Source organism: Canis aureus, chromosome 1 (genome assembly GCF_053574225.1).
Source record: "Canis aureus isolate CA01 chromosome 1, VMU_Caureus_v.1.0, whole genome shotgun sequence".
NCBI lineage: Eukaryota > Metazoa > Chordata > Mammalia > Carnivora > Canidae > Canis > Canis aureus.
Window position 1 is genome coordinate 74,104,762 of NC_135611.1, and position 27,185 is coordinate 74,131,946.

The 27,185-nt window shown below is 40.6% G+C and overlaps 2 protein-coding genes, 1 long non-coding RNA gene and 1 pseudogene across 14 annotated transcripts in view; 3 read left to right on the top strand and 1 right to left on the bottom strand.

Annotated features, from left to right (window-relative positions):
* TUT7 (terminal uridylyl transferase 7) overlaps positions 1 to 12,346 on the top strand; it is a 63,822-nt gene extending 51,476 nt beyond the window's left edge. For all 6 annotated transcript variants that reach the window (XM_077904745.1, XM_077904776.1, XM_077904767.1 and 3 more), the window contains one exon: positions 11,295 to 12,346. In XM_077904745.1, the coding sequence (XP_077760871.1) occupies positions 11,295 to 11,362 (68 nt within the window). In that variant the 3' untranslated portion in view covers positions 11,363 to 12,346. The remainder of the gene's footprint in view (positions 1 to 11,294) is intronic.
* A 2,724-nt stretch (positions 12,347 to 15,070) lies between these two features.
* Positions 15,071 to 16,687, bottom strand: LOC144318042 (uncharacterized). 2 transcript variants are annotated; one of them, XR_013383911.1, is made up of 2 exons: positions 16,151 to 16,687; positions 15,071 to 15,744 (listed from the first exon to the last, which is right to left on the bottom strand). It is a non-coding gene; the product is annotated as an uncharacterized LOC144318042 (long non-coding RNA). The 2 variants fall into 2 exon arrangements; XR_013383904.1 differs by lacking the exon at positions 16,151 to 16,687 and adding an exon at positions 15,958 to 16,048.
* Positions 16,195 to 27,185, top strand: part of ISCA1 (iron-sulfur cluster assembly 1) — a 64,475-nt gene continuing 53,484 nt past the window's right edge. The window contains exons 1-2 of one of the 6 annotated variants that reach the window (XM_077904907.1): positions 16,195 to 16,391; positions 22,907 to 22,960. In XM_077904907.1, coding sequence (XP_077761033.1) covers positions 16,311 to 16,391; positions 22,907 to 22,960 — 135 coding nt within the window. In that variant the 5' untranslated portion in view covers positions 16,195 to 16,310. The other 5 variants (XM_077904895.1, XM_077904902.1, XM_077904894.1 and 2 more) reach the window with 5 other exon arrangements.
* Positions 23,112 to 26,079, top strand: LOC144318030 (succinate dehydrogenase assembly factor 4, mitochondrial pseudogene; annotated as a pseudogene).

The window sequence follows — 27,185 nt, forward strand, 5'->3', positions numbered from 1 at the left end:
TTTGTTCCTCTTCCACACTTTTTCTTCCTGCTTTGAAATTGCCACTGTCAGTAGTGTATTCTCATGACACTATTTGCCACGTACCAAAGTAAGGAAAGAAATTGTTGGCCCGAACTCCACTCTCTCCCTCAGCTACATCATTTATTCATTCCTTCAACAAAATAATTATTATGCCCCCACCACCCCTGCCCAGCCCCCAAGTACAGGTTATGAGCCTAAACACTGACCATACAACAGTGAACCAGCAAAGCCCCTTCTCTCATTTACTCTACATTCTTGTCACAGAGATATATAAGTATATCCTATGGCAACAAGTGCTGAGAAAAACAAACCAGGAAAACACTGATAGGGTAACATTTATGCAAAGAAATCAAGGAAGGGATGAGTCAGGTAGAGTTAGATCATTACAATAGAATGAAAAACCACTTTTGTCCCCTGGCCTCACTGAGTGGCTTGAGCAGGAAAGAGGGTGGTAGGAGGCAAGGTCAGCGTAGAGGGTCTGGATCCTGAGGTGCCTTGAGCACTGGCGGGGACTGGTGGAGTTGGATTTCTTTCTGTCTGTGAGATGGATAGCTGTTGGAGGGTTTGGAGCAAAGGCAGTATAACCTGAACTCTGTTGCTAAAGCTTCCTTATGGCTGCTATGAGGTGGTGACAGTAGCAACAGACCTGTGAGGAGGCTCCAGCTAGAGTTCAGGGGAAAGCAGTGAGGAACCTGAGGACTGGTTGTGTTCTAGATATTTTGAAGGTGGCGCCAATGTGGTTTGTTGCTGGGTTAGATGATGACATAGGACAAAATATGAACTCAAGATGACACAACAATTTTGGTCTGAGCAACTGGAAGAATAGAAGTGGAATTTCCTGTGTTGATAAAGACTCAGGAAGAGCAGATTTCAGGGAGAAAAGGAGTCCAGTTTTAGCCATTTGGTTTAAGAGACTGCTGGATGTCCAGGTAGACATGCTGGGTAGCCAGTGGGATGTGTAGGCTGAGTGTTTAGAGCAGAGACCCAGGCTGAAGACAGAGATTTGAGTACTTTCAGTGTAAAGATAGTATGTGAAGGCCTGGGGTAGGAGATCACCTAGCAAGTAATGCAGAAACGAACAGAACAGTTAAAGACTCAAACAGAGGGGACAGACCGAATATGGTCAGTGAGGGAGCAGAGCGGCAAGAGAGCTGGCTCCCAGAGTCAAGTGGACAAGGGGCCTCAGAGAAAGGATTTGTGGGAATCACTGCTGCAAAGTCTGGTGCAGTGTAAACTGCACTTGAAGCATTGCATTTGGCAGTGCACAAGTCACTGGTGACTCTGGAAAGAGCCATCCCTCTGGAATGGAGAGGACAAAAACCTGACTGCAGGGGTTTCTGGTGAGAAGTGCTGGAAGAATGGTTGCAGACAGCCGAACCTCAAGCTATCCCCCCACTGGCCTGCAGGCCTGTGAACAGATGCTCAGAGGGAGGCAAAACCGGGAGGCTCTTCCTTTCTCTGGTGCTTCAAGAGTGCTTTCAAGTTGGGAAAGGGAAAGGAAACTTGAGAGGGAAAAGGAAAAACAAAGTAACTTTAACATACAGGTAACTTTAACATACAGAGGAACTTTTTCAGCTTTTTTTTTTTAGTAAGAAGGGATGAAACTCTAAACTCGGTAACAAATATTTTGAGTTCTGGCCTACAAACACCTTTTGTAACTTTGCTTAGTTTCTCTCTCTCTCCCTCTCTCTCTCTCATTCTATTCGATAAAGTAGGTTAAAGAAGGGAAATTATATAACCAAATAGAGCATGTGTAGTCTTTTTGATTGTACAGTTTATGTGAGAAAAGTTTCTGAAATTTTAAGACTTCATTGATACAACCAGACATTTTTTGTATGTAAAACAACCCACAGATTTTATGCTCAGCTTTTACATATTGTATATGTCATTGCTGATGTGAAAACACTGTTTCTAGCTTGGAGAGATGCTATTAGTTAGAATGTCAAGAGACAAAGCTGTCTGTGCCCTCCATTATTGAGAAATAGCACTCCCAGCCCTGTTTGAGATGAACCAGGGCGCTGTGATTGCACCCTGGGTAAGCTCTGAAAGCTCCAGGCAAGGGATGTCTGGTTCCCTCTACTCTGAATGTTGTTAACAAGAGAAAAATAAATGGAATTGTTAAATTATTTAGCTACTAACGTTTCTGTCAGTATGGAAGTAAAGTATCTCAACTATAATACAATAATCTAAATAGAAATAGGCATTTATTTTTATGCTACATGAATTTTAGGGTTTTTGTGTTTTTTTAAATGATTGGAGAAAACATTTAAAGTGGCATCAGATCTTCACAGTTACAATTTAAGATCCATAGGCATTAGTTTGGTATAGAGTGAGGTCATATGACTCGAAAGAGAAAGAACAAGGAATCTTCAGAGAAGTACCACCCTTCCCTAAAAAGGGAATGGTGGGCATAAAGGTAAAGATGCAGGAGGCTTGATGAGAAAATGCAGGAGCAGCTGTTTCCTGGCAAGATTTTGTAATTGTTCCTGGTAGGATGCATGGACGATGTAAAAATGAGAAAATTTCTAGTGGGAAACACCACCCCCTCCCCCAAATCAAACAGAAGTGAAATGGAACTGAGGCCTTGTGAGACAATTTGATGGACAGCAAGATCAACCAAGACAGAGGAGGCCGGCCAAGGCGCTGCCTCTTAAAGCCAAGTATGGGAAATCCACTGCAGAGCTCGAGGTTGCTTCCCATAGATCCTCTGAGAGTTTGAGGATCACAGAGTTACCATATATAAACAAGCCAAAAGAGTGTTGTTTTTACAAGCTTCAGCCTTGAACAGATATTTCCAGAATTTTACACAGAGGAAAAATACTGATCCTTGCTTAGTTGAGATGTTCCTTTTGCCAAGGGTAGGTGGTGAAGAAGAGCATGGCCTCTGCTGTCAGATTGCAGGATAGGATTTCTAGCTTTGTGGTCTTGAAAAACCTGCTTAGTCTCCACTTACTCAGTTTCCTCATCTGTTACAAGGGGATGATAATACCTGACTTGTAGGCATGTTGAGAAATCCATGTAAAAGCACTTAGAACAGCACCTGCGCGTAGCGGCCAACAGAGATTTGTAGGGGTGGTGATTGCATTGATACCCCTGCATGGCGTCCATCGGCATGGCTCCTGCTGAAGGTTTTACACATCTTGAAAGTAGAAGTTTATTATGATTTTATGCTTTTTTTCGTAAGGGGGGGAAGAATACAGATGTTGGGCATCTGAACAAATACCGGGAAATGGCATTATCAATTGACAATAAGGATTTCTGTAATTGTCTTCTGCATAAGAGACTTACATATTTAAAATATCTTAAGCAACTGTAAAACTTAAAACTTGAATTTACTACAGAAGAAGAATTATTACGATAAACATACCTACTTTATACAAGAAAAAAAACATTTTTGGGTGGTTAAAATCTATCTTAAACTCTTCAAGTAAGTATACAACAGCTGTTAAGACTTGTCACATTTATCCACAATAAATTTACCAAAATTGTCTATATTATAAATGTGAACTATGTCTCAACTGTAGGTAGTATTAAATTTCCCCAGACCTCCTCTTTTCCACAGTACTAGGTGACAGACAGGTGGTTTCCTATTGGTAGGATAGCCCCTCTTCTTTCCCATCATCCATATTGACCTCAGGCAAGAGACTAGGTTCTCTGAGCTTCAGGTGGCTCATCTAGAGAAGGGCTGTAGCCCCATTTATGTAATCAAATCTGAGGTTAAAGCACCCAGCCTAAAACAAGCCATGTTCTCTTTCCTTATGCCTCCTGCTCCATCCCTTTCCACTGCGCCACATCTAGTCCTTAGCTACCAAATGAGAGAGTAGTGAATAGAAGAGTCCATGAATTTCCTCGTTCCTCATGGACTCCCCTCCTCCTCATACACACAGCTGGCACAGTGCCCTAGATGTTCAGTGAGTTTTACTGATGAGAGGTGTATTCATTTTGAAAGAATAAAGAAGAATAAGTGGAAGAATGGTGAAGAATAAGAGCTTTCAAGTCAGACATACTTGAGTTTGAAATACAGCCCAACCATCTGCTGGCTTTTCACACTTCTCTGTGCCTCAGTTTCTTTAATAAATTGGGGCTGACACTTCACAGGGCAGTTGTGAGGATTAATTTCCTATCCCTAAAGCTCTTCTCACAGCACCTGGCACATATTATCCCTCAATAAGTTATCACTGCCTTGTTACTGTGTAAACAGTCTCCTGCCTCACTGTTCCTTCCCTCTTCTAACTAACAGAACAAATAGATCATCGAAATTTGTAACAAAACAGGACTATGTGGAGGTTGTAGGACCACAGTGATCAACTAATTTTCATGCATAAGGGAATTACTCTGGTTTACATATAATGATTTATTCAGTATGAGAATCTCAAAAAAAAACCCTGACATTTCTCTATTCCTTAATCCTCCCTCTTTTTGCAAAGAAAAATTACATTTCAAAAAAAACCATATTTGTCTCTTCATTTATTCCATTTTAATCTCATGGTTTGAAATCTTTATGACAGTAAATTTAAAATAACAGAAATAGGGGTGTCTGGCTGGCTCATTTGGTACAACATGCAACTCTTGATCTCAGGGTTGTGAGTGTGAGCCCCACGTGGCTCAGCGGTTTAGCGCCACCTTCGGTCCAGGGCCTGATCCTGGAGACCCAGGATCGAGTCCCATGTCAGACTCCCTGCATGGAGTCTGCCTCTCTCTCTGTCTGTGTCTCTCATGAATAAATAAAATCTTAAAAAAATAAAATCTTTAATGAAATAAAATAACAGAAGTACCTTTGCAAACAATATGGGGAGATCTTATTATCAGTGAGTACAGATCATTCTTATTGATACCCTTCTTGATATTGTATGAATAGTGTATGAATAGTGTATATATACCAGTGTATGAATATACCATTATTTATTAATCATTCCTTATTAATGGACTAGCTTTTTTCAAATAGTTGGTATGTCAGTGTCCTCCAAAACTATTTATGCTTTCATATTCTTTCCCCAAAATGTAGAAAGCCCATATATATCATATATTTTTAAGTTGATCTCTAAATTTTTCATTGAAATTGCAAAACATATAATTCCTAGGTTTTATTTTTTAAAATAAATGTTGACCTTTTTTTAAGATTTTAATTATTTATTCATGAGATACACACAGAGAAAGAGGTAGAGACACAGGCAGAGGGAGAAGCAGGCTCCATGCAAGGAGTCCGATGTGGGACTCAATCCCTGGTCTCCAGGATCACGCCCCAGGCTGAAGGCGGTGCGAAACTGCTGAGCCACTCGGGCTGCCCAAATGTTGACATTTTAAAATAAAACTTATCAATTAGCCTTAAACATATCAGATGAAATTAATATATATCACTGCTTTTTTATCTCTGCCACCCATTCATTTACAGCTCTTTAACAGGCAGAAATTTTATGTCATCTTACTTTCTTCCTTGAACTCCTTTTACTTCCATTAAGATGGTATATTTTTATCATATATATTTAAAGCATTTTAGGGGGGCCTGGCTGGCTCAGGGGATAGAGCATGAAACTCTTGATCTTGGGGTTGTAAGTTCAAGCCCCACTTTGGGCATAAAGATTACTTAAAAATGAAATTTAAAAAAAAGATTCAAGCATTTTATTGATCAGGATATCCTCCTTATCTGCAACAAAAATATTTATATAAATTGGATTTTTTAAAAAGATTTTATTTATTAGAGAGAAAGAGCATAAGCCAGGGGAAGAGGGAGAGGGAGAAGCAGAGTCAGTGCTAAACAGGGAGCCCCATGTAGGGCTTGATCCCAGGACCCCAAGATCATGACCTGAGCCAAAGGCAGATGCTTAACTGACTGAGGCACCCAGGTGCCCCTATAAATTGAATTTCTTAAGCTTTGTATCAGTCTGTAAAAATTTCTTCTGAATTGAGTTTTTGTGTTAGAATATATAATTGATCAAAACAAATGTTATAGTTTTTAAAAATTGCCTTTTTTATGGGTGAAAAAATTTTTATGTTTACATACTAAAAATGACTGCCGTTTAATGAGATAGATGGGATTTTCCCCAGGCATTCATGTATTTTTGGATCAATACTACTTACTACAGGAATTAAACAGTATCCCTTACATTTTTACTCCAAATCTTTTTTGTCTTTATAGTTGGCAAACATCAAGAAAGCCCATTAGTGTTTATGATAGCATATTAAAAATAATAAATATGCTTTCTTTGGGAATGGAAGTTGTATTACAACAGTGTCACTCTCAAAAAAAAAAAAAAAAAAAAAACAACAGTGTCACTCAGTTATTGCCATTCCTTTTTAACTAAGTGACCAAAAATTACATAGTAATGTATCATCAGGAATTTTTTGTCATGATCATCAGCTATCAATGTAATTTTACAAAAGTTAAAAATTTGGAACTTTTATTAGAGGCATTCACATTTACCACAGACACCAGCATTTCATTTGCCTTCCTGTCTGCTCAGGTTTTTTCCCAGAGCCATGTACCACATTAAGATTGAGATGAGTAGGAGACATGCCAAGGAACACTGGCGTGCCTCCTGAGAACCAGCTAACAGCCTTAGCCACAGAGGCATTCTCGGAAAGAACCCAGGTAGACATGAGTCACTGCAGTTAAGTCCCCTTAAAGCTCCCTGCCTGCTCATCTTATTCAGTTGGCTCAGGAATACATGTACCCAAGTTTAAAGAGCACTGTTTATATCAAACACTCCCAGGCATATTTGCCTAGTTACTTCCTCAGGATAAATTCCTAAGCAGTAGAATGATAGCTGAAAAAAGTACACACCTTCTGGCAATGACACCAGTGACGCCAAAATGGATCATTGACCATCCTAGAGAGCCCCTGACTGCCTGTCCCCCAGACCCTCACTTCACGGGAATAGCCTTTTTGTCCATCAGCTTGTATTCTCCATTGAAGTCTCCTGTTTTTCACATGTTTTCATCTGTATTCATGTTCCTGTCATTGTATATTTTAATTAGGTAATTTGTCTTTGTTTATAGCCCTTTCCACATGGAAATCCATTCATGCTTTGTCATATGTGTTCTATCCTTCACCCTGATCACTCCTATTATTCCTTCAGCCTCATTTTTTATTTGATTTGCTCTATAGGAGTTGGTTGCTTGTTGGTTTTAGTAGTTTCATCTAGCCAACTTTTAGGTGATTTCAAGTCAGGCTTATAGAGCTATAAATTTCATGTTCTTCCCCCTCAGATTACATACAAGTTCATCCATGTTTTATTTCTAGTGGTTTTAGTATTTTTACATGCACATTGTTTTTTAAGATTTTATTTATTCAGGAGAGAGATACAGAGAGGCAGAGACACAGGCAGAGGGAAAAGCAGGCTCCCTGCAGGGAGCCCGATGTGGGACTTGATCCCAGGACTCCAGGATCACACCCGGAGCCAAAGGCAGATGCTCAACCCTTGAGCCATCCAGGTGCCCCTACATGCACATTTTTATATGAAATTTCTTCAGGTATGATGAGATTTGTTTTTTGTTGTTGTTTTTTGTTTTTTACATATGGGATGTAGTAATAAGACTATTAGTACTATTCTTAGAAAAAAGTGGTCTCCTAACGTTTTGGGGAAAATATAAAGATACAAATATAACTCATCTCCCAGAGAATTGACCTTATTTTACTTCACATTTTCAATCTTTTTTCAATAAAAGATCATTAAGATGGTCGAAGTACCCTTTGACTACCATCCCAGACCCACTCCATTCTTCATGTCCCCTTCTACCCCAGAGGCATCAGTTATTGAGAGTTCAGATGTTCTCCAAGTTTAAACTTATGTATGTATCCTTTAACATCTATGGCCTTGGTGAATTTTTTAATTTAAATGGTGTATACTGTATAATAATGTTTTGTACTCTCCTTTTCCATATCAATTTAATGAAGTGATTTTGAAATTTATATATATTGCTGTATATAGTGTGAGTTTTATTTTCTTTCCAGTATTCCATGTATGAATATAGGATGTATTATCCATTACCTAGCACATGAGCATTTGGATTGCATTTGGGTTCTTGCCATTATAAACAGTGCTGTAGTGAACATTCTTGTCTGAGTCTCCTTCAGCAAGTATGAGATATTCTGTATAGCTTGTGTATCTAGAGAGCAGACTGTTAAGTCATAGCCTATGTGCATTTTCACCTTAGTTAAATATTATCAGGTTATTAGTTGAAATAATTGCCACTTCCACCAGCAGTGTTTATTTTCACAAATCTAATGGGTGAAAAATATTTTGGTGTTGTTCTAATGTATATTTTCTTGACTGGTGATGCTATTTATGTTTATTAGCCAATTAGAGTTATTCTTCTTAAATTCTCTGTTCCTATCATTGCCCCTTTTTATATGTTTGTTGACCAATTGGAGTTCTGTGAAATCCCTGTTCCTATCGTTTGCCTGTTTTCCTGTTACTTTATTATTTCCTTATTAATTTGTTAAATATTCTTCATTTATTCTGAATACTGCTCCTTTACATACATTCCAGATATCTTCCTCCAATTTATTTTGTTTTTCAACTTGTGTCTGTTGCCACTCCAAAGTTTTAAATTTTGAGATAATCATTGATGGATTTTTCCATAGTTAGTTTTCATGTTCATGTAGCTCAATGATTTTAAGGTCATCTTTAAGAAAATACTCCCTGAGAGATGCCTGGGTAGCTCAATGGTTGAGCATCTGCCTTCAGCTCAGGGTGTGATCCTGGGGTCCCATATCAGGCTCCCCGTGGGGAGTCTGCTTCTCCCTCTGCCTATGTCTCTGCCTCTCTGTGTCTCTCATGAATAAATACATAAAATCTTTATAAAAAAATTCTTCCCTGAGTTTCATAAACATATCCATCTATAATATCTTCTAATAGTTCTAAAATTTTATTTTTTCTGTTTGGATCTTTAACCCATCTGGATTGTGTGTAAAGTATGAGGTATAGTAAGCTAAATTTGTTGTCCCTTGAATGAAAAGTCTATCCTTGACACTTTGGGCAATTCAGAATATCAAGGATTTGTTGTCTATAGACCAGTCAATGCTCTAGAGTTAAATACCACAGGAGAGTGCTTTGCTTCTTGGTGATATCACTCATTTTTCACTGTGAGTTGACTGTCTGGATGCTCTGCTTTGAAAAGTTTGCTTCTGGAGGGCATAAGTTTCAATTTGCATACTTAATATGTTTGCTTTAGTCAATGTAGATAAGCAAAATGAATAAAATAAAATTTATGCTTCATTCTAGAGCATAATTACTATTTAGGTTTGGGAAATAAAGTCTTCCCATGTTTTCACATCAATGTACTAATAACAGCTAACATTTATTGAGTACTTTCCTATGTGCCAGGTACTGTTCAGTTGTTTTACCTGTATCAATTTATTTAATCTTCAGAATAGCTCCAAGGAGGTAGGTATAATGGCCCATTTTTTTTTTAAAGATTTTATTTATTTATTCATGAGAGAGACGGTGGAGGGCACAGGCAGAGGGAGAAGCAGGCTTCATGCAGGGAGCACGACCTGGGACTCAATCCCGGGTCTCCAGGATCACGCCCTGGGCCGAAGGCAGCGCTAAACCGCTGAGCCACCTGGGCTTCCCTAATGGCCGACATTTTGCAGATAAGGAAAATGAGGCACCAAACATTTGATTGATGGGTTTTTTGTTTGGTTTTAATTTTTAGTGGGTTTTGTGTGTGGTCTTTTTTTTTTTAAGTAGGCTCCATGCCTAGTGTGAAGCCCAATGCAGGACTTAACTCACAACCCTGAGATCAAGACCTAAACCAAAATCAAGAGTGAGACACTTAACCAACTGAGCCACCCAGGCATCCCTTTTAGTTTTTTGTTTGTTTGTTTGTTTTAATTTTTATTTATTTATGATAGTCACACAGAGAGAGAGAGAGAGAGGCAGAGACACAGGCAGAGGGAGAAGCAGGCTCCATGCACCGGGAGCCCGACGTGGGATTCGATCCCGGGTCTCCAGGATCGCACCCTGGGCCAAAGGCAGGCGCCAAACCGCTGCGCCACCCAGGGATCCCCTAATTTTTAGTTTTTATGAAAATACTATTCATGTGGTTTTATAACCTTTTGACATTATCATCCGTCTTTGCAAACCTAGTATTCCATTATGTCCATCATATATTCAGTCATATCACAAGTTTTGGACACATAAGTTATTGGCATACTTTTATAAGATTTCTATGATTATTCAGTTAGCAAAATTCCAACTCACCTCTCTTGTCCTTCTGATCTTTCAATTTGGTAATCAAAAGTTGTTTTAATTTGCATTTCTTTGATTACTCACTGATGCTTAATGTTTTTTATATATACTCATATACTTTTTCCCTTTTCCATATATTGCTTTTTATCTCCCCAGCTATATATTAGTGTTCCTCTTTCCCCTGTTGACTTGCTTGAGTACTGAGCATAGCAAGCCTTTCTCATAGGTGAAGGTGGTATGCTTAGGAAACCTCCTGACCCCAAAATTATATAAATATTCGCTACTCCTTATATTCTGATGCTCTTATATTTAATTCGGTAATTCACTTGGAATTGGGATGGAGAGGAAGGATATGTTGTGGGAAAGAAAACTCTCCCCTCCCTCCCAAAATGACTTCTTTGACATGGTACCAGCTATTGAACAATCCATACTTCACCTCATTGGTTAGAAATGCAACGTTTGTTATATACTCCTTTCTTAAATGTAATCACTTAAGAATTTCTGTTTTTCTTGTTTCATTGATCTATTTGCTTACACTCCAGAACAAAACTTATTAACTCTTCTGTAGTATGGTTTTAATTAGTAATCCACATTTCTGTCCTTTACCTGTAAATACAATAAATTTCCTTTTTTTTTCTAAGTTATTGCTAGAATGTCACCACTCACGGGTTCATATCTGCAAAGTAATGATGCAAGATATTTCTTTCTAACCAAAGAATTTGTTGCAATCTGTTCTGTGTGGTTGTAAATGAAGGCACTGATCTATGCAAAGTGGAGGTTTGAAAAGTCCACCTGGCCCTCTGAACCAACATGGAAGTAGTGAACATGCTAGTGTATTAGAATGATGTCACTCTAGCAACTTGCTTGCATTTAGAAAGAATTTTGACTAGGTTTGTGTTTAATAGATCATGTTCCATACATACCTTTTTTATATCTAGCCTGCTTACTCAATTCACAATAAGTGACCAATCCCAGTGGGAAAAGTTTCTGTAAATAATTAATAAGTAGTAATTTTATGGCTTTTTGATAAAGTAAGGCTTGTTTTATTTATGTTGGGTTTTGTTTTTTCCCCCCCTCTAGGTAGCCTTTCCAGTAAATATATGACTCAGGGAAAAGCCTCAGCGAAGAGGACCCAGCAGGAATCATGAGGGAAGGAAAAAATGCAGCACTCTAAATGGCCACTCAGGCATTCCCATTCACTTTGAAATTAGGTTCATTTCACAGGACACAGCAGCTTAGATCAGGCTTCAACTTAACATTTAAGGGAAATGTCAGATTTTTTTAAACTTAATGAAATTGTTAATGAGGAAAAAAATTAATATAGTCTCACCTACCACAAATCCCCATAGATGTAAGATTTTAAGAGAAAGCCATGATGTATTTATTTAAGCCAGGTTTTTTTTTTTTTAAGCCAGATTTAAAAAAAAAAAAATGGGTAACTGTGGGCCAGTATTCAGAGAATACAATTTCATGGTTTTTAATTCTTTCAAAGCACACTAAAAGTGATGTGCTGATAAACCCTGAGTAAATTAACCCCTTTTTTCACCTATAAATCCCTTTTTTGTTTCGAAGAGGGGAAATTATATTTATTGTTGTTTACTGAATCCTTGTGTGAAAGCATATCAAATATGTGTGAACTGCTACTACTGTATTTACGATTTACAAACCTTATTTTATTGGTATTTGTAGAAGTGACAATGAGAACTTGAGTACCTATTTATGCGAGCCTTCTGTGAGTCAGCAGCGCCACTGAGGGGCTCTGGGGTTTTTTCCCTCTCCAATTTTAAGAAAGTTGACATAGAATTACTATGCTCATAAAAATGAAGTAAGGAAAACAAGTAGTCCTGCTTGCTGCTAAAAACATTTTGAAAGGAAAAATGACAAAAGAGAAGTGCTTTTTACTTTTTATGATACTCAGAAATTAGAGTGGAGAACTTTTAAAAATCCCTGAGGATTAAAGAGGCCATCTCCACCAATCAATCACAAGTTTGGTTGGTGTCCTTTTCCGTCTGACTGGAACCCTCCTGGAACTGTTTCTCTAACTCCACAAGCCCTCCAGAAGTAGTATGTGGTCAGAACTATGCCTCGGTTTATTTATCATTTTGAAATAAAATCAAAATTTCAACCTGTAATTTTATCCACATTACTTTCTAGTGAGAGTCCTAAATTTCATAAGGAAACCAGATGGGAGTGAGTACAGATCTGCTCCTCTTTATCTCTTGCTCCCTATACTTGTGCTCAAGCAATCTACTGTTTGTTGACCCCACTGTGTGCCAAGCACTGGGAATGCCCACAGGAGAGGCACAGACTTGGCAGGATGAAGACAGCGAAGGATGGGGAGGGTGTTTGCTGGGCAAGCGTTCACAGTTAGAAGAGACCTTCCTTTCACCCACTTACAGACATGCTCCAGTTAAAGAAGAATCCTATCAAAATTACCTACAGAATTTGGGAAGTTGTGATAGAAGAGATTAGTTCCTTACTCATTTTGAATGAACCCAAAGTCCAGAATTAATCTCCTGAATTATGTACCCTGGGCAGAAGCTTGCTTTTCTGATTTCTCCTGCCTTCAGCATGAAAATGAGCTTGACTTGGCACACAATTCTTGTCACACTTTCTTTGGAAAGCCTATTTATTAATACTGTCTTCTGGCATACTAGTAGAAATCGGAAGCCAGCCTAATTTTTGTTCCTTTGTAGGTTTTATTTTTATGGTTGGGTGCTTCAGTGTTTATTTGTCCCTATAAGTTTTATGTTAGTCACTTTTGTCTAAAACAAAAAGCGAATCCCATGTATCTCCCTAGTCCAGTTTGGTTTTTTTGGTGGTTGGTTTTTTTCAACTTGGGAAGGTATGTTCTTAATTTTTTTTCTCAGAAAACTTTTTTCCTTTTTCAGTATTTCTTTATTATTCTTTTCCTTCATGCCAGGAAAACTTAATCTCTACATGACTGGCCGGATTTGGTGTTCATTCTGCTGTTTGCTCTCACATGAATTTTGTCATTTCACTTCTAATCATCCTCACTTAACTCCGCCACCTTCCCTTTTCCTCTCATTCAAGTTTATTATCTTCCTTTTTATGGAAACCATGAAGAATGTTTAAAAGCTTCCTACATTTTATTCTCATTCCTGTGTTAGATTTCAGTCCCTCACACTGGCCCAATGGGACAGTGACCAGTATTTACCAGGCCTGGAGAATGGATGGCGCCAGTCACAGTCCCTTCCCCAGCTAGGGGACAGGTGCATCTGCTCCATGCTGAGGCCTGCTCCCAGGGCATAGTTATCATTCGAATGCAGCTGGCCTGTCCCTCCACAAATTTCACAAATGCTCCACTAGCATGATTTCCTTTCTTCTTTCTCTCGAGTAAACAAGAAAATGAAATCTATTTTTACAGCCCCAGTCCACACTTTCTAATCCCTTGCTCAGTGGGTACTGTTATCAACAATCTGCACACAGAGATGTTACTAAAATGTTCTGACATCACTTCAGTTTACTTTTCATTTTCAAATGTGTTTCACAAATGATTCTATTTAATATTAAAAAAAAAAAAGTTTCCTAAGTGGAAAAAAAAAATCCTGGGTAGATAGGTCGATAGAGTTCATAGCAAAAAGAAAAAAAAAAAAAAAAACTGTGGAAAGCAATCAATTCAACAAAGTCCCATAAAACTGTAAAGATGTGCTCAGTATTTTTTTCTTCAAAAGCAGGTATGTTTAGACAACAGACAAGAATTTAGCATGCTTCCCTGGGTGGAATTCTAGACTTAATTAGGGTCTGGGTCTGCTGGTTTTCCAGCTGAGAGTGTGACAATCCCCCCTAACATCATGGCAGTTCAATTTCCTTGCCTATAAAAATAGAAGTCACACCTGCCCTTTCACAGAGAAGTGAGGCCTTAATAGGAAAAACACTTTTTGAAATGTCTAAAACTCTTGAAACTAAGGCCCAAAGTGCACCATTGAACATTTTCCCATATAAAGTTTTTAACCTATTGGTGGAAATCTAAAAGTGGTTGCCAACTCCATCTATAGTTACCATACCCTCCTCATGACACCCCAGGACAGCTGCTGCCCTGAGATAAGGGAGCCCACATATTTCTTAATATAGTCTTGAAAACCTTCTTTTAATGCCAGTTTATCTGAGGAAGCTGCAGCAGTTCAAATAACATTAGGTATGCCTGACCCCACTAACAAGTAGATTATGTGACTTACCACTCACATGCAAAACAGCCAACCAAGTTAAAAACTGAGTAGTGTGTATTAAATAGATGAAAGATTTAAACATACATGGGGATCCTAAATCCAAATTTAGTACTAGATTTTTAAAATCTTTTTCTAATGCATTATCCTAAAAGGCCGGAGTTTATGCATCATTTTTAAACTAGCCATCCTACTTAAACTAGCTCCTGCCTACTCAGCCTAAAATTGTGAGGCTACTATGAGACCGTGTGCCCAAGGGTGCTTTTGAAACCTATAAAATGCTACACAACTACCTTATGGTATTTCAACAAGAATGATACATGGCATCTTTTTTTTTTTAACATTTTATTAACACATTTTATTTTTTGAAGCAGCTTTTGGTTCACAACAAAACTGAATGGAGAGTGCAGAGTTTGAACATACCCGTCTGCCCCCCGCCCCCTCCCCGGCCCATTTGAGCCCAAATCCTCCACCATCGACAGCCTGCACCAGTGCGGGGTTATTTGTTACAACTGAGGAACCTATGTGGACACAACATTATCACCCAAAGTCCATTGTTTACATTAGGATGCATTCTTGGTCTGATATGTTCTATGGGTTTGGCCAAACGTATAACGGCATGTCTATCCACCATTGTATCAGTTTCACAATAGATGACCTCTTTAAATATCCACGAAAAACTAGCAACGTTTATTGAGTTGCTGGTACACCCTTCCAAGGGCCTTTCATTTCATCTTCACCGCGTCTGTAGGAAGGGCATGAGAAGTAAAACACCTGTGCCAAATCACCCACCCAGCTCGTCAGGTGAAGCCAAGACACTCCCAACATATTCCCATCCCCTAACCTCACGGTGAGGCAAAGAGGACCGTTCTCTTACCGTCATGCAGTCGTATTTCAGTAACGGAGATAGAACTACTTAAGGGGATTTTGAATCATCCAATCCTGTAGGCTTTAGGGGGGTGAAAGCTAAACTGGGCTCTAAAAACACACTTCACTGATTAGTTCTTTCCACGCCGCAACACTGAGCAAGAAGCTCTCCTCCCCAGCACCACCCCCGCCGCACCTCCTTTCCCCCTACAAGCGCCGCCACGAGAAAAGCCCCGCCCTCCTGTTCTCCTCCCGAGTCCTGTCTAGACCTCTCCTCCGTTCCTGGGCTCTCCACTTACCAGGCGTCCTCCGTGTACCTGGTGTCATGCAGAATTAAGAGGCAGAAGCCCTGGCGCGGCCACCAGGCCGGACAAACAACAGGTGTCCGCCACGCTCATTCAGTGGTTCTCGCCTGAGAGCTGCGGAGCGGCCCGATCACACCCTCGGGCTGGGCTGGGTTCCCCGTCCGCGGGCACCTAGAAGCCAAAGTTACAGGAGCACCGTCCTCCAGCAGCCCCTGCAGCACGGCCCTGGAGGAGGGGGTGGCTGGGCCGCTGGCTTCCCGCCTCGGCCGTGATTCTGTGCTCGGAAGCGCAGCCCAGCGGGACCAAAGGGAAGACAAACGCGAGTCCCCAGGCCTCGGAGAGCACGGCTCTCGTGCCCGGCGTCCTGAAGCAGTGACGCCGCACCTTGCCCGGGGGCAGTCACTCCACAGGCCCAAAGCCCACTCCCCCGCCGCGCCGAGGCCGACCCGGCGCAGACCCCTGGCCCGTCGCCCCCGCCCTCCCCGCCCTCCCCGCCCTCCCCGCCCCCCGGCCCGTGCGGCCCCCCGTCACGTGCCCACGGCCCAGGGCCGCGCCCCGCCCTCCGCCTGTCACTCACGCGGCCCGCCCAATGGCGGCGGCGGGGCGGGCCCGCGCGGGGCGGGACTTGCGGCGCCGTGCGCCGGAGCCTGTGGCGTCAATGCGGCCGCCGTGTCCATGGAGAGAGGCTGAGGTGGCCGAGCTCCCGTCCGAGGTACCCGGGCGCCGGGACAGCGACGATGTCGGCTTCGTTAGTCCGGGCCACCGTCCGGGCTGTGAGCAAGAGGAAGCTGCAGCCCACCCGGGCCGCCCTCACCCTGGTGAGTGGCCGGGGCGCGCGGTCGGACGGGTGACATTGGTTCACCTCGGCCCCCGCGAGGAGGTCACGGCGGCAGGGCGCCCGGCCCGCTCCGCGGCCGCCGCCTCGCCGCCCTGCTCTCCTCTCCCCGGCTTGCAGAGGTAAACAAGCCCGGGCGGGGCCGCTCCGCGGGAGCCGGGCGCCCGGGGAACTACGTTTCCCAACAGGCCGCGCGCCGCCGCGTGCGTGGGGTGGGGGGCGCCGCGTGTGCGTGAGTCCCCGGCCGGCGAGGCGGCCGCCGCGAACCCTGGGGCGCCGGCGTTGGGGGCCGGGGTTGGGGGCCGGGCCCCTCCCTCGGGGGGCGCCGGGAGGGCGGGAGCTCGCCGGGGGACGACGGGAGAGCGCAGCTTCCTCAGAGCCCACCCCTCGCGGAGATCAAGGCTGTGGCGCACAAAGGCTTCCTCCCTGGGGTCGGGGAGGGGAGGCGTTTTGAAACCCCCTCTGCCCCTCCGGCGGGCCTCGGCCCTGGGCGGCTCTCACAAAGGACAGAGAAGGATAAAAATCTCTACCCTGAGCGAGCCTTGGACGTTCTCCAGGTGAAAGGTCGAGCGCGCTGGGAGGGCCCGAGTCCGCACCGCAGATGGCATCCCTGGTGCGCCGCGCAGTTGTTTTTCTCTTTTTAACACAAGGAAAGCTCACGTAACGTGAAATTGACCACCTCGAAATGTCCCATTCCGTGGCATTTAAGTACATTCCCAGTGCTGTGCAGCCATCACCTTTATCTAATTTCAAGACATTTCACCCCAAGAAAACTCAGCATCTCTTAGGCAGCTGCTTGTTTTTGCCATCTTGAAAGAGTTGGGATTTCATAGGGAAGCTTATGATTAGTTCAACATTCTCGGTTAAGGAGAAGCCTTTGTGCAAGTATTGAGCACCTAGAGAGTGGGAGAGTACAGTGGATCTCGGATTCAGTGCTGTAGGAAAGCCGTTGTCAGAAAGTTAGTTGTAGCACAATAGAAGGAAGTGGTGATCAGGTGGGAGAATTCGTTTTTATAATGGATCAGTGTTCTCAGCCTGTGCAGAGGTTATCCTCGTTATTCTGAATTACTATTCTCTGTACCACCAAGCCTGCTTTCAAGTCTGGAATACAACATCACACTTGATCTTAGCCAAAAGGCCGAGAAGCGATGGAATACAACATCAGATCTTAGAATTCTCCAAGGTCTTGAAATCACAAGAACTAAAGGGCACGAATCATACTTTGTATCTTGTGGTCTCAGTTAAAAAAAAAAAAAAAAATTCGGAACTGAAAAGAATTCTACCACTGGTGATGGTAGAGCCAGGAAGAGGAGGTACAGAGATACTTTTTTTTTTTGCCTTTGTCCAACATTTAGCATGTCACCTTTTTGTTCAAAATCTCTGAGTCATTCCCTTCCTCTCCATTCCTCGTCATTCAGCTGACATTTAAGACCTGCTGTGTTTCAGGGCAAGAAATAAATGAGTTACAGAGTTCCCACTCTCCAGGGACAGGGATGTGGGCCAGGCGTTTGCCACCCCTAGAATTACTAGGGATAATAACACAGCTCGTATATTCTCAGACCTGCACTCTCTACCCTTGCTCCTGCTTCATGACTGTTGTTACCCTGCTAGTTCTGCTAGCAGGATTGTGTCAGTTCTTTATCCTGTCAATTCTTAGTTCACAAGTGCTCCGTGTTGCCTTTCTGATTAACTTGCCAAAGTCCATTGTCTGAATATAGCCTGTTTAACTGGCTAACTTTAGAAGTTCCTTTCCCCGTAGTCTTAGCTGGTGCCAAGAAAAACGCAAGTCCTTGCTGCTTTTCACCAATGGCCTGCAAGCAGGCTTGCAGTCATTTTAATCCTAGCATATGTTCCCTAGTCTTAGGACACTTTGGCATGCAATGAATTGCTGTCTCTTCTTGGTTTTTGAGTGTTTTTGCAAACATCTTAAATCCCAGCATGTTCTGTTGAGTGCAAAAGCAGGGAGGTGATCAAGGGGCTAATGAGTGAATACAGATGAAGGCAAATGAAACCAGAGAGGATTCAATAAAATGGGTAGGAAGAGATCAGTGTTATCCAGATACATAAACTTCGCATCAGGAATTTGACATGGTGAAAATTCGTCAGTGCTGTACCTGTGGAGCCTACCACAGGTCGTCAACAGGCTAGGAAAAGGAATTGGATGAAATGAAAACATGGTTCCCATGCTGTCAACCCCCACGTATCCACATTAACTGATGTTAATCCAGGAGAGGAGAGGACTGATGGTTTGCTAGAACAGAAGGCTTAGTCTGGTGACAGGCTGCCCTTAACACTTTTATGCAACCAGAGATGGTTCCTTGATTGTTTTAAGACTACCTCAACACATCAAAGTGAGTTCCTTTGGACACCTGCAGAGAACCTCCAAAGATGATGCTGTTCCTACTCTACCCAGGAATTGACAAGTGACATTGAATTTGTAGGAGCCAGAGTAAAATATGTTGAAAGAGTCTGAAGATTTAACACTGCCCTACTGGCAGAGGCTTTTATTTCCATCATTCTACAAATTAGAATTAGTGCAACTGTAATTTAGGATTAGGGACATACCTACAGCTGTGCATAAAGCACAAAGAGAATGATGGTACATAGCATCATCCTTCATGCACAGAGAGAAGCTAATTCATTATGTGTAGTGGATGACTTAGGACTTAACTTTCTAGTGGCACCTGGTTGAGGAGGACTAGGAAATAATACATTATTTGAGCCCCAATAAGGAGCTATTAATTCATTGAGGGAGAAGTACCAGAAGTCCTTAGGAACAATGACCTAGCAGGAATTTGTATATTTAGGCAATTTAGGGGTATTCTCTAGGAAACAATTGGAAATACCCTAAATGTGTAACAGTGAGAGAGGTTAAATAGAGTAGATCCAGTTGGTGAGTACATCCACTTGGTGAACTATTATGTAATCACTGTAAATAATGCTCTTTTTTTAAAGTTAAGGAGTCATAACTCTTCATTCTTCATAACTATCCTGTGCCAATTATGTAATCTTTAATACCTAAATCACAGAATTGTAAGAATTAGATGATGCGTATAAACCATTAAGCAACCTGGGAGGTACTCAGTAAATGGTTAATATATGTTTATTACTATGTATTATGTGGAAAACATGTTAAACTGTTTAAAACATAGGCTACAAAGCATACACAGATTAATAGGAAAAGACAAAAGGAAAAACACCATAATGCTGTCCATTGCTGTTAAAGAATGAGTTAATATATACTGTACTTTGTTCATTGGCTATCTACTATCTTTTAATCATTAAAATGCCACATTTATCATGAAGATTGATTGTAGTTGTTGACACTTGCTTAGTATACATAATTACGGAGTTACTCTGATTTTAATTTTGTTTTCTTGAACAGCAAACTATTAAAATTGTCTTGGGAGTTACTTAAGGATATAGAGTTGAGGATGAAAAGTTTCTACTGGGGATCCCTGGGTGGCTCAGCGGTTTAGCTCCTGCCTTTGGCCCAGGGCACGATCCTGGAGTCCCGGGATCCAGTCCCACGTCGGGCTCTCGGCATGGAGCCTGCTTCTCCCTCTGCCTGTGTCTCTGCCTCTCTCTCTCTCTGTCTATCATAAATAAATAAATAAATCTTTAAAAAAAAAGAAAAGTTTCTACTGTAAAAAGACTAAATCCTTTGCTGTTTTTAAGGGCCTTTGGTCTTGTTCTGTTATATACTTATGTGTAGATTAAAAACCATCATTACATTTTCATTGAGTTTCAGGAATCTTAAGTTTTAACTTAATTGGCCAAATCTCAGGTGAATAAATCATTAGTTACACATAAATTTCTTAGAAAAGTATAGGTGTCCCAGTTGTTTGGGGGGAGTACACGGAAATTGGAAGGCTACCAGGCCTGCAGCATGTTTAGTTGTAATGTTCTCAGGACTCTTTGCCAGATTGAGTGTACTTCAAAGTTGCCAGAGTATGCAAACAGATATAGAGCCCGGTAGGGTCCTCAGCTTCCGCCTGGTCCTGAGATACAGAAAGTACTTTTTGTAGCTAACTTTTTTTTAAGTGCCACGTGTTCCCTTTTAGTCATTTCTGACTTGTTCTGAAAATCAAATTCCTCACTTGGAAAGTTGTAAGATCCATATCTTTCCCCTTAAGTAACTGCTCAACTAGGTTGCCATTATTAATAATACTCCTCTCAATGGAGTATGTTTGGTTTTGACCTGACACAGGAATATTAAGAAAGACTCATTCTAAAAAAAAAAAAAAAAAAAAAAAAAAGACTCATTCTTGTTCCTATCATGACCATTCCCAAGCACACAGGTTGAAGTCAGCCACTTTGGAATTGAATTGGTTTTGTTTACACTGTGTAAGTGTTTCCTACTAAGAGTTGAGAAAAGAGGAAAATACATTATCTTGTAAAATCAAATTAGGTAAGGTAACTGAATAATCAGTTACCTAAGGTAAAAACATATTGGGCTATTGACAGAGAGTAGTGTGTACACCCTGTCCGCCTTGTTTTGGTCATGCAGCAATGAACCCTTCTCACCTTTGACTCCCCAGCATTACATGACAAGTACTTGGAATAAATATTTTCCCATGGCTGTGCCTTTTTTTTTTTTTTTTTTTTTTTTAACTTCTGGGAAATCCTTTGCTCTTTGACGGTAATTAGATTAATTTCTTTGGTACTCATTGTGGGGAAATAAGACCATGAAAATAACAGAAGCTAGTTTTTACTACAGTTGTTTAGAGGGTAAATGAATATTTTTAACCCCCTTTTTTTTGTCAGAAATATTTCTGTAAGTATTTGAGGTTGACATGGCTGTGATCTCAAAAGAAAAAAAAAAAAAAACACCATAATTCTGTTCTTCTCTGTTTCCTTCTTCCTCCCGCAGCATACTGTTCCCTGTTGTCCACTATTGTCACACTGGTTGGCTCCTGTTCTGGTAGAATGAATGGTGGGAAAAGGGCTTTAACCACCTACTGGTGGTGATAATTTTAACCTTTTTCTTTTTAAACATGGATACAAAATATATATGTGCACACTTACTGTATATAAATAATTGAAGTCAGAATTTCACTGAACATACCTCTTTATTAAATGTAATGCATTGTTTTCCCTTCTGGTTTATGTTTTTAAAAAATTCTAGTTTCAACTTTCTAAATTGGTTTCATGGCTTTTCAAATTGACTCCAGATTCTTCTTCAACATCCTCATCTGACCAAGTGCCCACTGGACAGGCCAGAGGAGCACACTTTGGGGCCATTCTCTGTCTGCTCCCTCAGCATAGGCTCGGGTTTGGGCTACAGTTACTTCCAAGCCATAGGTCATGATATCCAGTCTCTGGGATTTCATAAACTAATACAATACCAGTACAAAAACTGGAGAACTGCACAGCAGTACCGGCTAAGAAGCTGAAAACAAAGTAGGAAGGACCTGATCTCTTCACTAATATACTGTCATCATTGTGAAATAGCTGGTTTATATTGAGCTCTTTGTGCCTGGCACTGTTCTAGATGTATGGCACTGTTCTAGATGTACTTCATGAACTCATTGATTTAATCCTCACAAGAATCCTGAGGAGGAGAGTCTGTTCTCTGATTTAAGCCAAGCAACAGGCTTGGACATGGCTAGGAAGTAGGACAGGAATGCCCTGAAACAGACTTTGTCCACAACAGCACCATGAAAAAGCAGATAGGATCCAAGGGAAGAAATTCGATAGATGTTGGAAAATTGCCCTTTTCAAGAAAGTGGGGTCAGTGATGCTGACCCATACACATATAATCTGTTGTGGCATTTTCCCCATTTTGAGGACAAATGGACCGGATTATTAAACAGCAGTGCTCCTAAAAAATGCTTCCCTTCTTGTTTCTGTAGTTGACTAGCTCAGTTCTGTTCATCCCTGAGATGTTGTTTTAAGCCACATTTAGTATCTGTGTGAACATGTGATGGGACTGATACAAGAGGCACCCTCTGGGTTGATACTGGTATGTTGTTTCCTCTATGCATTTGATGGATTTGAAATAGACTTGGGGTAAACAAAACACACACACACACGAAAGAGTTAATAATCCAAAGAAAAAATACCTGAAGATTGGCTTCCCCAGTGATTACTTGATTGATTCATTGGCTGTTGAGCGCCTTGTGTATGTCAGGGATTGTGCTTGTTGCTGAGCACGCAGGAAGGGCATAAAATAGATGCTGCCTAGAAAAATTACATTTGTGATGCAAGTAGAGAGCACCAGAGAACTTAAGGCAGGGAGCTGACCTTGACTAGGGGGAACAAGATTCAAATGTTGCTAGAAAGTATTTTAAAAATGAAAATAGAATACTTTGATTTGAGGAGAGTTCATATGTTTGTGTATAAAAGCTCCAAGATGCTCAGGCAAGAATGGAATATATTTGTCACATGAACTTGCTAAAGATAGACTTTAATAGTCTTAAAAAGATGAGGGAACTATAAGGCTTTAAAGAAAGCAAGTTTCATAGCTAAAAACTTAATAACTTGTTCTCTTTTCAGACCCCTTCAGCAGTAAACAAGATAAAACAGCTACTTAAAGATAAGCCTGAACACGTAAGTAATACTAATCAGATGAATATTCAATAAAAAATTGAAGTTGTATTTTCACAGTGAATTTATCTGATAAACAGTGTGTCTTCATTGGTTAGAGATATTTATTTACTATTTTTAAAGATTGTATTTATTTATTTATTCGAGAGGGGGGGGGGGGGCAGAGACACAGGCAGAGGGAGAAGCAGGCTCCATGCAGGGAGCCTGATGCAGGACTTGATCCCGGGACTCCAGGATCATGCCCTGAGCCAATGTCAGGCACTAAACCACTGAGCCACCCAGGGATCCCCAGATTTTTACTTAAAAAGTAAAATATACTCATGATTTTCGAAATCCAGATAAAATATAATAGGATATTCACTGAAAAAGATGTCATTTTGTGACCACAAGCTCTTATCTTTCATTCTTCTAAGGGGCCACCTCTTAAGTGTCCTTCCTGAGACAATCTGTACATTTTTTTCTGCCTACACCAGGGTTTCTCAGCCTCTGCACTATTGATGTTTTGGGCTGCTAATTCTTTGTTGGAGGTGGATTGCAGAATGTTTAGTTGTATCTCTGGCCTCTGTGCGCACTAGATTCTGGTGCACCAACCCACTCCTTAGTTTTTACAACCAATCATAATTCCCTGAGGGGAACTACTGGCCTACTAGACCATGAGTGTTATGTTTGTATGTGTATCTCTTTTCCTACTTAGAGAAAAGCATTCCATACATGCTGTGGTTATGCTTTGTTTTTTGCCCCTAACGGTATAGCTTCAAGTTCTTTCCATATTATTACAGAAAGACCCACCTTCTTTTTTATGGCTGCATATATTTGTGTATTTTACTGAACAGGTTTTATTTATGTAGCCAGTCCCCCATATTAAAGGTCTTTGGGGTTGTTTACATCCAATGCTGCCACAAATCTCATTCAGCAAATATTTAGTGTCTATAGTGTGCCAGGCCCTTTGTTTTAGAGGACTAAGCCTTAGGCCTGGTCTAGTGCACTATGTAAGCTGGCCTCCTAGACACAGAATTGTTAAATAAGGGTGTGTGTATCGCCTTTACCTTAGTGCATTATTAGTTGCCTGTGGAATATTGTAAATTATATCCAGTACTAAACTCCTGATATTTAGTAATTAGACTAAGGAGTGGCTTCTAGGTTCTGTTGTACAACCTACACTACAATGTAATGTAGTTCTGGCACATTTCTCCTAAGAATTACTAAATGCTAAAATGTATCAATATGCCAACTCTGTTTGGATAAACTAATAAAAAGAGTATATATGTATCGACCAAGTGAAACACTGGTTTAGCTGTGTAGATTTGAGGGATGACAAAGACATGAAAAGGATGAAGCAAACACTTCATTAGGGTGTCATTGATGGCATAAGCAGTCCCTTTTCCAAACCCCAGCTACTAAAGCTGTGTTTTCCAAATTCGGTAAGTATCTGTTTTCATTCCTAGTAGTTGGACTTCCTGCTTTCTTGGGTCTTCTTGTTTACAAAGATAAAAGCTAAGTCAAGTCAATACTTAAGACATGTGCTCTAGAATTTCAGCTAAACAGTTTATTCTTGATCATGCCGAATATGTAACACATATTCTCAGCTTTCTCTGAGAATGAATAAAACCGCAGTTCTGTCTTCTTGTTCAGGACAGAAGAGACTACTGTGAGAATACTTCAGCTCATCAAAATTCCCAGGCTACTTAGCATTCTAACTCCTGCTCTCACCAAATGCCTTTCCACTCCAGGATTGCCTTCCTGAAACAATTCTCTTAAAGAGAATCAGAATCTGCTTGGTGAAATCATACTTTTTATGATTGGGGGCTAATACTTTTACTGTAGTATACTTCAAAAAAGCAGATAGAATCCAAGAGTAGAAGTTCAGTAGATATTGTTAGAAAATCACATTAAGATAGACATTGGTATTTAAAAGTGAAGTTTGGTCATTTTTTAAACTTCTTACATCTGTGTTGGTTGCAGTCTTTTGATTTCTGGTACTCGAGAATGTTTGCACAGTTCTGCGTTAAGATAAGGCCCTGTGTAGAGGCAGTATGATTACCAGGTGACAGCCTATGGACCTCAGTGAACCTAACCATGGGGAAACTTCCTGAGAACATCTCATGCAATGAAGTGGAGCACAGATGTTTTTGAGGAAGTGAGAATTTGTTAAGTAGTCATTTCTGCCACTGGATACTTTTCTTTTTCCTTAAAAAAAAATAATGATTATTCACATTTAGAATTAAAACTCTTCCTTTAAGGGGAGCCTGGCTGGGTCAGTAGGCAGAGCATATAACTCTTGATCTCTGGGTTGTGAGTTCAAGCACCCACATTGGGCAGAACAAACTTTAAACAACAAAAAAAAAAAAAACCCTTCTTCCTTTAAAAATGTTATTCCCAGCCTAAATGGCTATTAGCAAGGGTTAAGTAGTAGATACACATTGGTATAGTGGACTGCTAAGGCATTATATGCAAATGATAATTGTGATAGCTCATCACATGGAAAGATCACGTCTTAAGTGGCAAAAATAAAGCAGAGAATAAGGCTTATTCCTGCTATAATAAAGCCTGTGTTTAGATTATGTGTATGTATGACAAGGACTGGAATTAAAAAGGAAAGAAACATATAAGACGTTTTCTGTGAGAGGACCCTGTGGGAGTTAGCACCATGACTGTATCAAGACTGGCTCGGTTACTTGGCGGCGTCCCAGCCACCAAATGGAGAGCAGCAAGATTACCCCTTCTGTGTCATTCTCTGAGGAAAATGAGTTCTCAAGGAGAAAAATCCAAACCTGTCAAACAGTTTCTTATGAGGCTAAAGTTACCAGAATGTTGTTTTGATGCACCAGAAGATTCTAATTTAGGGAAAGACCCACTGACAAAATTTCCAGATGATATTAATCCTGTTACCAAAGAAAAAAGTAGACCCAGAGGCCCAGAACCTGCCCGATACGGGGATTGGGAATGAAAGGACACCGTATAGATTTTTAAGCCACATATTATTAACTTCATAACATGTTTCATGACAGCTGTCAAATCAAATATCTATATAGGTAAAATTTGGTGGCCTGAAAACAGTTTTGGTTTTTATATCCATCAAAAATTAACAAAAAAAAAAAAAAAAAAACTAAAGACTTCCAAAAGATGTTGTAGCAGCGATGGATATGCATCACTCAGATCTCCTCCTGGAGGAGGAGAGTTGACTGAAAACCCCAGCTGCTGCTCCATGGAATCCACCCCTGTGTTCCTGCTGAGGCTACACTTACTTCTCCCAGGCTGTTCCCAGTCAGTGAGTGAGTGTGATGGAGGACATTAGCCCACCCAGTACTTTCTTCAGACTGTACTGCTGTCTGAGACTCTTCCTACCCAATCCTCCTTTCCTTCTCTCTCTCCTTCATAGGTGTCAAACTCTGCCTACTTTTCCCTTTCATAATTCAAAATGTTTCCCCAGTAAATCTCTTTCACGTTTAATACCATTTTATCATTTGTTCCTCAGAGAACCCAAACCAACATGGATGGTTTTATGAGAACAGCTTATAGAAGAACAACTTATAGATAGGTTTTTAGAAAATGCCACAAAGCTTGTGGCTTTTTCTAGTATAATCATAGTCTAACCATTTAAATTTTACATTGGGGATTTCTGGGAAATTACAGGTTGTACATTATATAGAGGGCTCATACCATGGAACCTTGTACAGATTAGGTGTTTTGGTGGAATTATGTCCAACATTTTTTCTTATTTTGATGTCTGTTGCTGTGACCTACTATTAGTCAAAATGTACTGTACCTATTATTAAACTTGAAGAGCCAGCCTAAAGCCATATTCTGCAAATAGATAACAAATGTTCATTGGATGAATGGTATATATAGTTTAGTGACCAAACTTAGTTACAGTAATTGTTAATGATGTATCGGCAATTTTAATGATAATTTCAGGGCAGGACGGTAATTTTAGAAGTGCAGGATAAGAATGGCAGTGGAGTGTTAACCAATACTGAATGATCACTTAGGAAGGAAAGTTAAAAAAAAAAAAAAAAAAAAAAAAAGGTGGTTGGTAGTGACTGTGGTTTTTTGGCATTTTTCCCCCTCTTTTGTTTTGGGTTTTTTTTTTTCTTTGCATGTAGTTGTTTTTATTCTTTTAGGATCCCTATTAGTGTCGCAGGGATGTTTTTAAATAGTTAAAATTTTAAAATACTTGTTGAACTCCTTTCACTTATACTTCCTAAGGGAACATTTTATAGCTAGAAAT